Source organism: Protomyctophum bolini (assembly GCF_963924005.1).
Source record: "Protomyctophum bolini genome assembly, chromosome: 21".
Taxonomy (NCBI): Eukaryota; Metazoa; Chordata; class Actinopteri; order Myctophiformes; family Myctophidae; genus Protomyctophum; species Protomyctophum bolini.
The window spans coordinates 31,367,931-31,383,711 of record NC_137882.1 but is presented as its reverse complement, the minus strand read 5'-3'; the positions used below and the strand labels follow the sequence as shown (position 1 = coordinate 31,383,711).

Here is a 15,781-nt window from a genome sequence, read left to right as displayed (position 1 = left end):
GCTGGGCGAGCGGTGGCACTTTTGCAGATCAACATATGGAATGAATTCTGTACTGGCCATATATGGACTCCACAGGGTTTGATGAGGTCAGATATGGAATGTCAGAACAGGAAGGACGGGTGCGGAGGGATCAACATATGGAATGTCTGAACAGGTCAGCTCCATATATGGAGATCTAGGGGTTAATTTGAGGTCAGATGTAGAGTTGCTGGCCGGCTCCATATATGCAGATTTAGGTGATGATGATCCAGTCTTCTCCATGTATGGCTATCCAGGGTTAGATGGGGTCAGTGTCGTGATCTTATATGGAGATGGCCATATATGGAGGTGTGATGTCACGAGGCGTGACCATATATGGAGGTGTGATGTCACGAGGCGTGACAGTATATGGAGCCCGACCAACTGATGGGAGATGCAGGTTTTTATAGGAATAAGCAGCAGTGAGACTTCAGGGCAGCGGCTATGAAGCAATATAGCACTAAGGGGCAACGGTTAAGGGATCTCTTAAAGCCAAGACTGGTGATTGGTTAAATTCTGTTTAATTATTGCCCAAACCACACCTATGCATAATATAACGGGGTAACGGAGGTGTTTAAGGGATTTAGACAGGTAACCAAAATACCAACTTTAGTGGGGGAAAACACCCTTTCCCCACTCCTAAATCCCCAAATAGTGGCTTTATAAAGACGAGACAAAAATGGAGCCCAAAGTCCCTTAACAGGGCTAAAGCAGCTCTCCCATGTAATGTAGAGGGGGTAACAGATCCAGTAGGCATCGCTGCCCTCTGGAGGCAGCATTATGCAACACTATTTAATTGTGTTAATGGTGAGCCTTCTGCCTTACCATGTATGATTGTAGGTAGCCTACTATAGAAGAGGAAAATACTTTTCTTAACACCCACGAGGTTGTTAATGCCATACGGCAGAAAATCCAGTGGTCTGACTCTGGCAATATTACAGCAGAACACTTAAAGCTAGCTGGTCCCAGATTGGCAGTGTTGTTGTATATCTGCTTCTCAGGGATGTACTTTACTGTTTACCAGACTCCATGCTGTCTGTCGTTCTGGTTCCTATAATAAAAGACAAGGCTGGGAAAGTAGGAAGTATAGAGAACTACAGACCCATAGCTCTTGCCAGTATTGTGTCTTGACAGATTACGTATATACATTTCCACCACTGACAATCACTTTGGCTTCAAGCCCAAACATAGTACAGTCGTTCTGGTTCCTATAATAAAAGACAAGGCTGGGAAAGTAGGAAGTATAGAGAACTACAGACCCATAGCTCTTGCCAGTATTGTGTCTTGACAGATTACGTATATACATTTCCACCACTGACAATCACTTTGGCTTCAAGCCCAAACATAGTACAGTCTTATGTACTGTAATACTATTTATGCTCTGAAAGAAGCAGTGGAGACCTACAGTATAGAAGGCAGGGCTCTACTATGCTGGTTGGCTTTTGATAGAATCCATCACTACAAGCTTTTGAATAAGCTCAAGTTTAGGGGTGTGCCAAGCTGTTTATTACGCATTCTAGTTTACTGGTATGCTAACCATAAAATGCAGGTAAAATGGGGGAGCACATTATCCACCCCTTTTCGGGTGGGTAATGATGTCAGGCAGGGATTTTATCCACAGCCCTCTTCAATTTATATATGAGTGGAGGGTCCACCAAGTTTCAAGGACACACTCCTTTGATATGCACTAGGCTACGGACCCCCACCTCCATTGGTTTCCTACAGTCGCTATCAACAATTTGTAGCTAGGAACACCACTCCTCCGTCCCCCAAAAAAGGACCCCTGGGGGTCCACCAGACCCCACTTTGAGAATCGTTGCATTAGAGGTGCAAACAACTCCAGCAGGGAGAGTGGTTCTACCAGGCTAGCAAACAACCACAGCTATCCGTCAGTTTGTGAGAGACTCACAAAGTCAAAGATACGGTGATATCGTTGTCTATCCTAGCGCAAAGCTACGGTTACTGTTACAGTGGTTACTGTAGGGCAGGACAACTTGGACTACAATGCCCAGGATGGCAGGGTCTTAACTCTTAAGTGTGGTACAGTACAGGCATGACAAAAAAAAGAAGCCAACAGAAGAATCACCTCTGCTTGCACCTCCAACACATTTGCGTTACGTCAATTCCTTTCCCCCATGCACTGTACCGCGAGTGTGACATACTACGATTGAAGACATGATTGAGTCGAAGCTACAGACATGCGGAAAGTCATACTTCTTCAGTCCATTTCCGCCACGTCAACAAACTACGAGTATGTGTTATACCCCTGGAATAGGGGAGAATGTATGTGAAACAATACGCAGACGTGTTCTCTCATTCAAAGCTTTGTATTGAATTAAGTATCAAATAGTAGAACAACATACAGCATCTTCATCATCAATGTACGTACAAATCATCCTCAACGATACAGGACGAGAACCAAATAAATGTACAGTATAGGTAGTTAGGTGTCCATAATAACACTTATTTAAACTAGCTTACATTCCAGAACCCTGGGGTAAATACTGTGTATAGCAGGTAAACATGTATTAATATAAATCATTTCAACTGTTTTCATTCATTGTATTTTAAGCCAACAGCTTAGCTCTACATGAATTAAATCATTTAACTTGAATAACATTCCTTGTCTTCTTTTCATACATTAGCATATTTCACCAAAGACTTTGTAATGTGACTTTAACCAACATAAATGTACCCATGAAATATTAGTGCAATACAGAAACAGTAATTACGACTGCACCACTTGTTCTTCAGAGTTGTGCATAAACATTCAGCAAATCATCTCAGTTAAATATCTTCTCAAACCCTCTTTAGTAACGTAACCTCTTTTCTGTCACAAACAGCGACGTGCAGTCTGCTGACATGGCCAGTGCTACGTTAGCTTAGCTCATATCATATGTATGCATGTTGTGGTCACAGTGAGTAAGCACTACAAGGGCTATTTATGTTCTTTCCCCCGACTAAAACACACAAAACCCTGCGTGCAGAAATAGCATACCACGCTTTCCCACATATTTACCTGGAATAGGGGAGAATGTATGTGAAACAATACGCAGACGTGTTCTCTCATTCAAAGCTTTGTATTGAATGGAGTACGGTGCTACGGACCTCGTCTATCGACATTCGACAGATTGTTGTTGATGATCTGCTACACTAACTCCACCAGGTGGCAGCAGAACCCTTTTCATGACAGGTCTTTGACTCTTTGGTACTATAGCCTACTATAGCGACTGCCAGCATTATAGGCCAGTCAATCTAAGATTTGTCCCAAAACAAAATTCCAATAGTAATCATGTTTTATGTTTTTTTATGATCCTTAGGGACATCTAAATATAATTGTGAATTATATACATTTTGGATCATGGTAAATTCAGGATTTGATAGTTGGGTACCATTAACATCCTATAGGCCAAGGCAAAAATGTCTAATTTTAATTATGCTTTAAGTTGCATGTAATGTGTCAAACTAGGGGTTATTCATGATTCAGAATCATTTTGCAAATGTGATGTCAACATTTGGGATATGGCCAAATTTAGCCCAATGAGTGTTTTTGCACAAAACTAATGCTTGGAATGGATTCAGAATCATGAAAACCCCCTAGTTTGACATGTCACATACTACTTAAACTCTTAAAGCATAAGGAAATTTAGAAAATATTGCCTTATAATAGGATGTCAATGGTCAACACTTTCCCTTCAGACAATTCCAGGCAACCTTTTTCTGTTATTCAGGATATATTGAAGATGCAAAATCAGCTGAGTTTGATTTTTTTTGCAATTAGATTGAGGTCAAATCACATTATTACTGGACTAATGGTAATATATGTCGTGTCATATTATGCCATGATATGACATATTCACGTATCATGAATTTTAGTGGACAGTGGTTCCCAAAGTGGGGTCTGCAGGGGGACCCCCATGCAGGGGTCCTTAAGAGACGTCCAGGAGGTCCCCAGCTAAATGATAGTTTGGAACCAAATGGACTCTTATGGGTCTCTAACTCTGAGAGTGTACAAACGGAACGGGTCCATTTGGTTCCGTTTGTACACTCTCAGAGTTAAATTAACATTGATTCTACAATACAAATTGAAATTGGGGTCTCGGAGATAGAAATGCCATTAAACGGGGGTCTGTAGACATATGCATGTCAAACTATGGGGTCCTTGAAATTGAACAGGTTGAGAATCATTGTTAATTTGCTAGAGCCGTAAAAAACTTCTCTTATGGGGGTCCCAGGCATATCTTTTCAAATGGGGGTCCGCGGGTTAATTAGTGTCAATTTGGAGGGCCTTGAGATGAAAAAGTTTGGGAACCACTAGGCCTACGAGTTTTGCCAGTTTACTCATTTTGCCAGCAGAGGGCACTCAAAGCATTGTTTTGGTGCATGCTTTCAATAGAAGTTCAGTATCAACTCAGAATCACATTGGATTGGAACTATTATTCTCGACTAAAAGAGGCATTAATACGGAGCCCCTAAAGCAGTGGTTCCCAAAGTGGGGTCCGGGGACCCCTTCAGTGGTCCTTGAGGGAGTTCAAGGGGGTCCCCAGCTAAATGATAGTTAGGAACCAAATGGTTTTAAATTTTAAAAGTTGTGGTAAAGACATGTGGCCACGACCTTAACTTTACTTCAATTTGCAAGATGTTTTATGTCAGTCTTTAGAAAAAGGGTTGTTAAATGATTTGTTTATTTTATTTACCTGTGTATTTGTATAATACATTTTTTGGCTTGTAATAAGTGTTTGCATTCCTTTTTCATTCGATATTTTGAATGTTTTTTATGCTAAACCCACCAATGGGTCCTCGCCCACTGTTTGGGAAACCAGTTTGTTTTGTGTGTTATAGAAAAGTGCCACATATGTTGCATCTCATGGAGACTCCACCCAAAGCAGCTATAGTCTTCTGGACTCTGTCTGGATTGAAGTCGTGGTGAAATACAGGACAGAATTAAGGTGGCCGAGCAGACAACACAATCATGCAATATATAGCCTATAGGTTTCTAGGTTTAAAACCTTTCATTTAGGTATAGGCCTATACGTAACAATAATTAAACAAATATAGAAGATAACTTTATTCAAATTAAAGCAAGTGAGCTATATGTCTTGACAACCAACATAGATAGATAGATAGATAGATAGATAGATAGATAGATAGATAGATAGATAGATAGATAGATAGATAGATAGATAGATAGATAGATAGATAGATAGATAGATAATACAACCCCGAGAAATAGGCTTGGTTTCAGAATAGCCTACAAATGGACTATTTTAGATCAAGCCGCGCTTTGTTTCACAAAATAACAAATAACCCCACATTTAGTTAAGAGCTGTTCCATACCGACACGAGAACGAGAACACGTCCAAAGTAACGCACGATCGACCGACTCGATCTATAGTCTGGATAGAACTATATAGTTAGACATATGTATCCGATCAAATTATTAGGCTACAACATCAAACATAAATAGGCCTATAGTTGTTTTTTTCTTTTTAAAATCCAGTCCATGATAATAAGCATGATATCCATTGAAGCGAAGCACCGTTTATATAGTCTCCCTCGGTGGATTTGTTATAATAATAATATAGTCCCAAAAATATCCGTCGGCCGCTCCTTCAATATGCGTCGCGTGACTTGAACGGAATAGCCTGACGATAACTCTTAAGCTCAGACTCTCTGAATGCAATGCAAGGAGAACTGAACTCTAGCTATTGCTGTGGAAACATTGCGTGTGATCCCTCCCCCTAGATCTGCTCAGAAATATGTGAGACACACACACACACACACACACACACACACACACGCACACACACACGCACGCACACACACACACACACACACACACACACACACACACACACACACACTCTCTCTCTCTCTAGCTCTCTTTGGGGGTGGGGGGGGTTGGGCCGTCGCTCCGGCTGGCTCGTAGTAAAGCTGGTATGGGCGGATGTGAGAGGATCGCGTGTGAGCGTGTGTGTGCGCTGGCGGCGTGTTTGCGAGGCTGCCGAGAGTTTGCGTGCGAAGAGCTCGACATGTCATTCACAGGAATCCGCCACCTGAAACGCGAGGAAGTGAGGCTGCGACTTATAAAGCATCAGAAACACATCTGCCCCAAGCATTGCAATGAAAACAAGCACTTTACTGTACAGCAGCGACACTGCAGAATGACTTTCGCCTCATTTGCTTGGAATTACTATTAATTTGACTGTATACAGTTGAACGGAGAGACTAATATTTCCCTGCATTTTGTGCTGAATGACACAACATCACAAACAATATTTGGGAATATTCTTAGAGCCTTGTATTGGTAAGTGCTTTTATTTTTGACAAAAGCTTTTTGCTTTGACAACTTTTTTTTTATTGTGCATGATTGATTGATTGAACATTTTATTAACAGTTTGTTGTATGGGTAGGCTACAGTGCAGTTGAACGAAAGTAGCCTTAAAGGGCAATACAAAGTCTGCTACGAGGATAAAACCATGCAGAAAAAGCACCTAAAGACCCGTTTACATCAGGGTCCTCCAAGCATATCGATCAGGTATAGCTAGGGTATAGCTGATGCTACTTTAGTCATATTAATCCTATCCTATAAAGATGCCGGCCCTTGATTGCTTTGATGTGGCGTTTTTGAAACGCACGTGCATGAGTATATAGGCTACGTAGTTTTATGTTGTGCAAATAACTCCAAACTGACAAACTGAGTTTATTTGAGTATATTTATTGTTCTCTCTACTCTCTTCTCTTCCACGTGATAAATGCATGAATTGGGGGGGCTATGATGAAGTTGATGAAGTAGCTCTCTCTCTCTCTCTCTCTCTCTCTCTCTCTCTCGCAGCAGAGCACCTGTTACCTGCAGCCACCGTCAGGACCCCATCATTGAGGACAGGATGATCCCCCCTGGGGACTGCATGTACGCGGGCAGGAAGAGGAGGAAGCCTGTCCAAAAACAGTTAAGAGGATTTTTTTTAAATAAATGAAGTCGAACCACAATTGCATGTTTCCCGAAATAACTGTGGGTCGGGGGCCCATTTGAGGGTCGCAGACACATTTCTATTTCAAAACATGAATACCCCACACGTGTTTTGCATGAATTAAAAACGAATGAAATGATTTTTCAAAAAACGACAACAAAAAACATAGAAAACAAATAATGTTTAAGAAGTCCTATAGTGAAAATAGACATGCCCACATTGTGAGCTTGTATAGGCCTAGATCTGCTAGTTTGGGTCCTGGGGGAGACATCACATTTCTCTTTTGGGTCACTGCAGGCTTAAAAAGTTTGGGAACCAAATCGATTCTATTCATATATCGATGTTTAATCCATTTAGGGTATACAATCGTATGGCATGCATTTGATGCTGCCTTCAGTTGCTGTGTATAGGGATCCATCCAGCAACTTCAGCTTGTCAGCCAGCCGGTGGTCATAATTTAAGGGTTGAACTGTTGGTTATGCAGTTAAGAATAATTGTGTGTGTGTGTGTGTGTGTTAAAGCCATGCATGGCATTCACCCAAGGTTAGAGTGTTGACATTGTGTTTTATTCAAATCATTTGAACTATTCTCAGCGTGATGTACAGTAACAGGGAATCTTTTGGGACAACTTTATTGCCAGCTGCTTTCCAAATTGTAGGTTATGTAAGAGTACTGTACTGTACTGTACTGTACTGTACTGTACTGTACTGTACTGTACTGTACTGTACTGTACTGTACAGGGGTTGTAATCAGGATTTTCTATATGGTTTCTACTCTGTTTGCTTACTGTACAGTCTATGGAATTGTTTCCCCCTTGTCGCAATATGTGCGTCGCATTGTATTTAACTTATTAGGGCTTGGAATTCATAGAATTTAAGTGAAGATCCAATTCATTTTCAAGTCAGCATTTACTGAATCATTGCTCATTTAGTTAAATGTATTATATTTAATCCTTCGCTTATTTGTGATTCATAATAGGTATATCTGCAAAGTGAACTTCTCTGTGAGAAAAGAAAACACAACTTTGATCGCAGTAGTTATTGGAGTCAGTGCTGTCTGAGCAAAGATGTTCAGTATATCAGGATATAGATCAGGTGAAATATTGGATATGGATATACACAGTGGTGGGAAAAAGTACTTAAATGTTCGAATTAAGTCAAAGTATCAATACTGCAAGATGAACGTGATCGGGACATCCCTAACGTGAACCTAAGCGTTCCTGTTTGAAGGTATTTGTTTGGAGGACAAGAGATAAATCTATCATTTGTTACTTGGTCTCACGTCTATGTATATTGTACTATGGAATATGTTTTCCAGCACACACACCAAGACAAGTGGCAATCTATGTTTCATTTAAATGGTAATATTGAATCTCGAATTGAATCTACAGTATATACTGTACGCCATTGCCTATACCCCGCAAAACAAACAAAAAATAATTGATTACAACCTGTTCTGCCAAATAATGTTAAGAGTGTGGCCTGCTCATACAAGTAGGCCTACAAGCAGAAGCAGTGGAGGTTGGTTTGACATGCGAGTGAGTGAGTGAGTGAGTGAGTGAGTGAGTGAGTGAGTGAGTGACCCATTTAGACCTGAGGACGATTCTACAAGTCTTCTAAATCCCGATAGTTTTCTTGAAAAACCCATGTTTCTATGTCAGAGGTTCTCAAACATTTTCATGTCAAGGACCCCCAAAAATATATAGTAATTGGCCGCCGACCCTCATCTGACAATGTGTTGTTCCAGGGAGTAGGAGCAAAGATTTGAGTTCAAAACGTTCGCTCTGAAAGAACATTATATTCAAAGATTTGCGTCACATTTTCCAGATTTTTCAAAAATGGCAGATCTACAAGCTCGTAGCTTGTAGATCTGCTATTTTTCCAACAGCTAAAGAATTAACATAATGTGTCGAGTAGTCTCACCTCAATCTTCCACAAGTCTCAAACATTGCTGCACATTCCAACTCCCTCGTCGTCCTCCTCCTCCTTTTTCCCCCATGCAGGAAAGCGTCCGCGAACAGCGAGAAGACCAACCCGTCCAAGCGGCACCGGGACCGCCTCAACGCCGAGCTGGACCGCCTGGCCAGCCTGCTGCCCTTCACCCCGGACGTCATCTCCAAGCTGGACAAGCTGTCCGTCCTCCGCCTCGCCGTCTCCTACCTCCGCGTCAAGAGCTTCTTCCAAGGTAAGGACGACGTGGTCGACTTCCCCACGGAGACGTGTCTATAGAGCATCGCAGTCCTGCCCCCCCCCCCCTCCTCGAGAGACCCGGAAGAGAATTCCCCGTTCATTTACCTCATAGACTTTTCAAAAAGTATTCATTTAAAGACGTTTGCGCCGCGGACAAAGCCAACTCTTGTCGTGACAAATCATGTTTTGGGCCGAACAAATTATTAGAAAGAAGAAGAAAACGGCAGTTTTTTTTGTTGTTTTTCTTCTTTGTAATTATTTGTTTGGTCCAAAATATTGTGTTTGTTGTCATGATTTGTCACAACTCCAGTTGGCTTTGTACAACGCTTAAAAGGTCTTTACATAAATACTATGGGTAAAATGCAGTGGGAATTATTTCCTGGGCCTGGCGTCGTCATGAAACGGGGGCGGAACTGCGACGCTCTATAGTCGCATCATAATCCTTTTCCGACCGCGGTCGAGATCATGGATTTCACAATGCCACGCCAGACTTTCCGGTCCTTCATTGCCATCCCCATGCAGTTCCTGCTTACTGAAGCATGTGTCTCTAGCGATGACATCAGGGAACGACAGCTTTCTACCTCTGGTCTGCTTTGAGGCAGGACCTCCAGAGAAGAAGGGAAGATATAACCTCATTGTCTGCTCTGTAGCAGTATGGCCGGCAAACTGTGTTCTTCTGGATCGGACTAGTGAAGAAACACAGGGAAGGTTGCCGTATATTAGATTAGTCGATGGGTGGCTCTTCCAAGAGAGATTTTGCGCTCTCATTAGAAGGCGGGTGTAAACTGTGCCATCCAACCGTTTCTCTAGTTTCTTTGAAAGTGTCCATGTCTCGGAGCCATAAGTCTAGTCGCAAGGAGGAGCCACGCTGTGGTTTCGCTGTGTTTGTATGTCTGAGTTGGTGTATATAGACTAGAGTACACGCAGGTACAGTAAAACACATACTGTATACTGCACTGTACAGTACAGCAGTGGTTCCCAAACCTTTCAGGTCGTTGACCCAAAAGAGAGATTCGATTTTTTGCCCTGGACCCAAACTAGTGCGGCTTAGCGCCACATTGGGCCGCATTGCGACTGTGAGCTTGTAGATCAGCTATTTTCCCTACTCTTATTCATCGAATTTCTTAGATTTGTTTGTTTTAACATTCATACAATTATTTTACATTTTGTTCTATAAAAAAAAAAAAAATCTTTTGAAACATATATCTTTCTTAAATGTAGTTTAAAAGTTTTTTTCTCTCAAGTCACCCATAAGAATTGGCCTGGGGGACCCACAGATGGCTCCCGAGCCACTGTTTGGGGAAGACATGGCCATGATGCATAATAATAATATAGCATAATGCATTTCACGATGGGAACTTTGCTTTGTTGGATGTGAGATCATGACCCTTTGAAGAATGCATCTGTGATATCTAGGCGGTATTCATGTGAGATGTTTCACGTAATTGATTAGAGCGCTTATTAGTTTAGTTTCTCCACGAGCAGCTCTTTTCCCCCTCGTCTTTGTTCCACATTCATTCAGAACCGACCACTTCTCCACACTTCTGCTGACCTCAGCTAATGTCTGCACGCGATGGCTTACACTTTACACATGTATTTTAATGCAATATAAACATCGCTATAATGCATTACAAACTGCTTTTAACACTGTATATAAGTATAGTTATATAATTATGCACTCATGAATATTCATTACTGTTATAAAACATTGATCATAACCTTTAAGGTCAAGTATCCTAATAACACTTCATAATCGGTGTTCACTCACAGCCTTGTAATTGTGTGACACATAAAGTACAGTAATTATAAAACGATTAGGCTATTGTTGTGAGTATTCATGAGTTATTTTAACTATAGGCTACACATATACAGTGTTATAAGCAGATGCTATAAGGCATTATAAGTATGTTTATGATGCAATGCAGGCATGGGTCTAATAGATCATTTGTTTACAATCATTCCTATTCCTTCCATCTTTCAGATACTCTCTCAGTGTATCCACTGCTCGATTTCTCAATCACTTTAAATATATGATTAAAAATGAATGGCTCTCTTCAGAAAGCATGCTGCTGCCAGCAGCCTCATTGCCATCATGTCAAAACACATGTCTGTGGCATGGCTGGATATGAAAGAGATGAGCCATGACTTTCCTTTTGGATGCAAGGAACACTTAGTCCTCCCTCAAAAGCCACCGTGCACGGTTGCACAACGTTTAAAACCCATTTTGGGACGGGAATGCCTTTTGGTGTTAGCATTATGTTATGCTATAGCTATTGAAAAATAATCGAAGAACGACTGACATAGAAACATAGCTTTTTTCAGAAAACTGTCATTTTCAAACAGACATTTTTAGAATCTGATCTCAGGTCAAAAAGGGTTAAGACAAAATCATCATCATCATCATCATGCAGAAGAGAGCACATTGACATTTTCCTTTTCCGAAAATGTTAAAAATGGCAAAATATAAAGAAGAGCAGGTTTGAAAGCTCACGGATGCCACACTGTGCCACACTGTGAGATTGTCTGGCGGCTGCAGTAACTCAGCGGTAGAGTGGGACCGCAAGGTTCCCGGTTCGATCCCGCGGGGCTCCGCCAGAGTTAGTGTCAAAGTGTCCTTGAGCAAGACACTGAACCCCTAATTGCTCCCAATGTGCAGGTTGGTGCCTTGCATGGTTTCCTCCGCCATCGGTGTATGAATGAGTGAACGTAATGTACAGTCTATATGTGAAAGCGCTATATAAATGCACCATTTACCTTTTATTTACTATTGTTATCCGTTATCTTCCCCCCAACACTGTCATATTACGAAGTAGCTGGGGCTTAAGAGGTGAAGCAGGGGACAGCAGGTTCTGCCTGGCACAACTTTTCTATCCGTCCCACTGTTCTCTGACTCTGTGCTGAGCGGTCTTCTGATGCCACACTAATATGATTAGAGTGGAGGATGATAATGCACGGTATACACGCATGCCCTTGTGCTCCCTCACACATTGTGCCCAAGTTGGCTGTCGCTTCAAGTTGCCATGTTCTCATGCACTGCTTTGTCAACTATACGTCGGCTTACAGTCGCTCGCTTTCCCCCCCCGAGGGGGCACTCGCTCGGTGTGTGGCGTAGTACCCGGTCGGTCAGCGCGGGGCACGAGGACTCGCTTAGCGCGGGTATACAAGCTCCGTGGCGTGCCGCCATGTGGGCACTCGCTCAGTCAGCGCAAGCTGTTGAACCGGCCTGGAGCAAATCGGCTTAGTGCAGTTACACTCGCTTGGGTGTCACCTTGCTCAGCAGGCGCAGCTCACGCAAACACACAGTGCTCATCATACCATGCTTTTTGCAGACTCAGCGCAATTGTATATATCTATATCCAATAGTATAGATTGGAAACAATTAATGTACGTATATATACATCTGGTTCCATTCCTTCAGAGTTGAGGATTTTACTACGAGTCCCACTATAGTTGTATCGTTATAGTTACTGGCGGTCCCTTTTCATTCCTTCACATGATAGTCTTTCTCTATTGGTCCTCTCAGTGGGTCTAGACATAAATGTAACGGAGCGTGTGTGTGTGTGTGTGTGTGGCCTGCCGCCTGTCAGTATTCATGCAGAGGGAGCGGTGTTGGTGCAACACTATTTGAAGTTGTCTTCGGTCATTACAATCACAGCTCCATGGAGAGAGAGAGAGAGAGAGAGAGAGAGAGAGAGAGAGAGAGAGAGAGAGAGAGAGAGAGAGAGAGAGAGAGAGAGAGAGAGAGAGAGAGAGAGAGAGAGAGAGAGAGAGACAGAGAGAGAGAGAGAGAGAGAGAGAGAGAGAGAGAGAGAGAGTGAGAGTGTGAGAGACAGGGGGGAGGGTCGATCGGGCCCGGGTAGTAGAGGAAAGCTATACATAGTGCCGCTTTAATTATGAGATGATTCATCTCAAGGGGCCTATTCCTGATAAAGAATTGCATATATAATTGATATGCAAATCATTAAAATCAATATTGGACTATTATTTGAAAATTGACAATAGGGTCCAGTTTTGCACTCTCTCATGGCTATGCTTCATCAAACAACAACAACAATGTAAGCTCATATTGATTGATTGATTCATTCATCCATCCATTGATTTCTTAATTAACAGTGGACACGCACAGGGAAGTACAGTACAATACCAGGTCTGTTAAGAGGATTAAAAACCATTGGGTTCCTTTTGTACTCAACTCATATCGGATGAGGTGTTATGAAGCCTGCAGATCAGGTTTGTGTGTTGATTGAAAATATAATAAAACTCAAAAAGATTAGCTCCTGGAAAATACTGTAGGGACACCAGGTTGAAAGTGGTTCAATTAAAACTCAGTTTTGGGCTGTATAGAAGTGTATATTTGTACGTCTCTAAATGTTATGATGAATTGAAAACGGTGGAGCCGCTCTTGTAAACAAGTGTAATGCTTTATGGTGACGTCCACTCACAGTTAACAGTCTTTTTGTATTGAGTTGTGCTTGAAATGTACTGTAATTCTGTTAATAAATACTTCAATCAATCAATCAATCAAAACTGATGGTTCGTGATTATTGCATGGTTCTCTACCTGAGATGCTCGTTACTTGACACTCTTAAATGTTATGTTCCTCGCTCCCTCAAAAACACCAGACTTTATAGTGCATAAACATAGGCCTATACTACAGTACAGCCTGCCGGTGGAGTGGACTAACTAGTGCCCTAGTACAGTGCAGCCTGCCGGTGGAGTGGACTAACTAGTGCCCTAGTACAGTGCAGCCTGCCGGTGGAGTGGACTAACTAGTGGTCTACTACAGTACAGCCTGCCAGTGGAGTGGACTAACTAGGGCTCTAGTACATGGGTTTTCAACAGGTGGTCCGTGGACCACTGGTGGTCCGTGAAGGTGTTGCATGTGGTCCCTGACCATGCATTTACTAATGTAGGAACTAGGAAAGTGAAGATTCGTATTTGAATTTATTGTATTGACCACAAGTTGAGAAACAATGCAGTAAATGATCTGGTGACAAATTATGTCGATTATGTCATCAGTTACTGGGAAGTCTACTCTGAACTTGAACTTCCACAGAAAAGTGAGTTAGAATCTCAAGGGAAACCATATATACCGGATTGCCTGGTTGAGTCACCATTATAAAGAAATGTGCCCATAATCAACCGCAAGTGTCTGCTTACTCATAGTAAGTTACAATGAACAGCAACATGAGTTTAATAATAGGAAGGTTAATTTCTTTCCCCCACACCACGACGGTATCCCCCCTTCCCAACACAGCAATGGTCCCCAGGTTAATTCTCAGTCAGGGTGGTGGTCCCTGGTTCATAATCAGTTGAAAACCCCTGCTCTAGTACAGTACAGCCTGCCGGTGGAGTGGACTAACTATAGTGGTCGAACACACACGACGGAAGCCAAGGCCGTTTTGGGATATTTCTGCTCCAGGTTCATTTATTTGTGTGTGCAAAAATGTGAATTAAAGGTGTAAATGTGTTAACTCGAAAGTTAACAAAATGCTGGGAAATATATTCTCCACAAAAAAGTACCAACCTGGATCATTAATTAGTGCGTTAGACAGTGTTACATGCATGAGATTAGACGACACATATAAGCTCACAGCGTGATGCGGCGCTCGCACGTTGTGAGCTGTGCTACGCAGAATGTGGGGCCGAACCGAACGCTTCGCTCCTCCCCGGAAAACAGTTACGCTCGGGTTCACGTGGTTAATTTGTCTTCTGTTGACCTTAATCCAAAAGAAACCTGGCCATGCAGACAACAATGGACCGCAGGTTGATGACATGATGATACTATACTAGCCTCCACTGACACCAGTATTTCCGGGGGAAACCATACCATTTCTTTTACCGGTCGTGACCAATTTAAAATGGCGGCTCATGAAAGACTCATTGGTGTCAATGTAATGTAATGTGATCTATTATAATGACTGAATGGACTGCAGCTGTGTGGGCCCTTGACAGTGATGGATACGTGCCCTCTGGAGCTCCGCGGTGCCGCCCGGAGGGGGTATATATGCAGGCCGGTGCATCCCGGGCATCGACGGGGCGTAACGTTTCATTGCGTTTCTTTTTTCCACTACCACGGGTAAAAAAACAGAACTCTCCCGTTAGCTGAGAAACCTGATAACGTATAGCGTTATATAGCGTATACGAAAACGAATCCGGAAATTTGTGAAATACGTCCCACGGCATGACACGGTTCACTTTTAGTTCTTGTATAGTGGACAGAGAGTCCAATAAACAAACACGCGCGCGATTGGCTAATTTACCCGGTGGTACGTCAGTATAGTATAGTATGGGATTGAGACATTGTCACAGCAAGCTATATGGGAACCCAAACAAAAACATTAATTTGAATGAAAAATAATAAAAATACGCATGAATGTCTCTTTGATTTGATAATGCCAAAGCGCCAGCGCTCGCCCAAGCAGTCTGCCGCCCGTCACCCCAGGCGGATGCGCGCCGCACGTGACCTCGCTATAATTTGGGGCGAGGTCGCTTCTCTTCTCTTTACTGGTTCGTTTTAGAACCCTGCGTCAGCATCAAAATATATTATTATATAACACAAACGTTTGCCCTCCGTATCAGCGGGGGGTACAGCTTTAGTTA

The 15,781-nt window shown here is 42.4% G+C and overlaps 1 protein-coding gene across 2 annotated transcripts in view; it reads left to right on the top strand.

The window, feature by feature from the left end:
- The first annotated feature begins 6,034 nt into the window (after positions 1-6,034).
- Positions 6,035-15,781, top strand: part of LOC308336735 (uncharacterized protein) — a 46,812-nt gene continuing 37,065 nt past the window's right edge. Inside the window, exons 1-3 of one of the 2 annotated variants that reach the window (XM_080794254.1) lie at positions 6,035-6,325; positions 6,857-6,967; positions 8,992-9,173. In XM_080794254.1, coding sequence (XP_080650380.1) covers positions 6,906-6,967; positions 8,992-9,173 — 244 coding nt within the window. In that variant the 5' untranslated portion in view covers positions 6,035-6,325; positions 6,857-6,905. Of the gene's footprint in view, positions 6,326-6,853; positions 6,968-8,991; positions 9,174-15,781 lie in introns of both variants that reach the window. The other variant, XM_080794253.1, reaches the window with a different exon arrangement.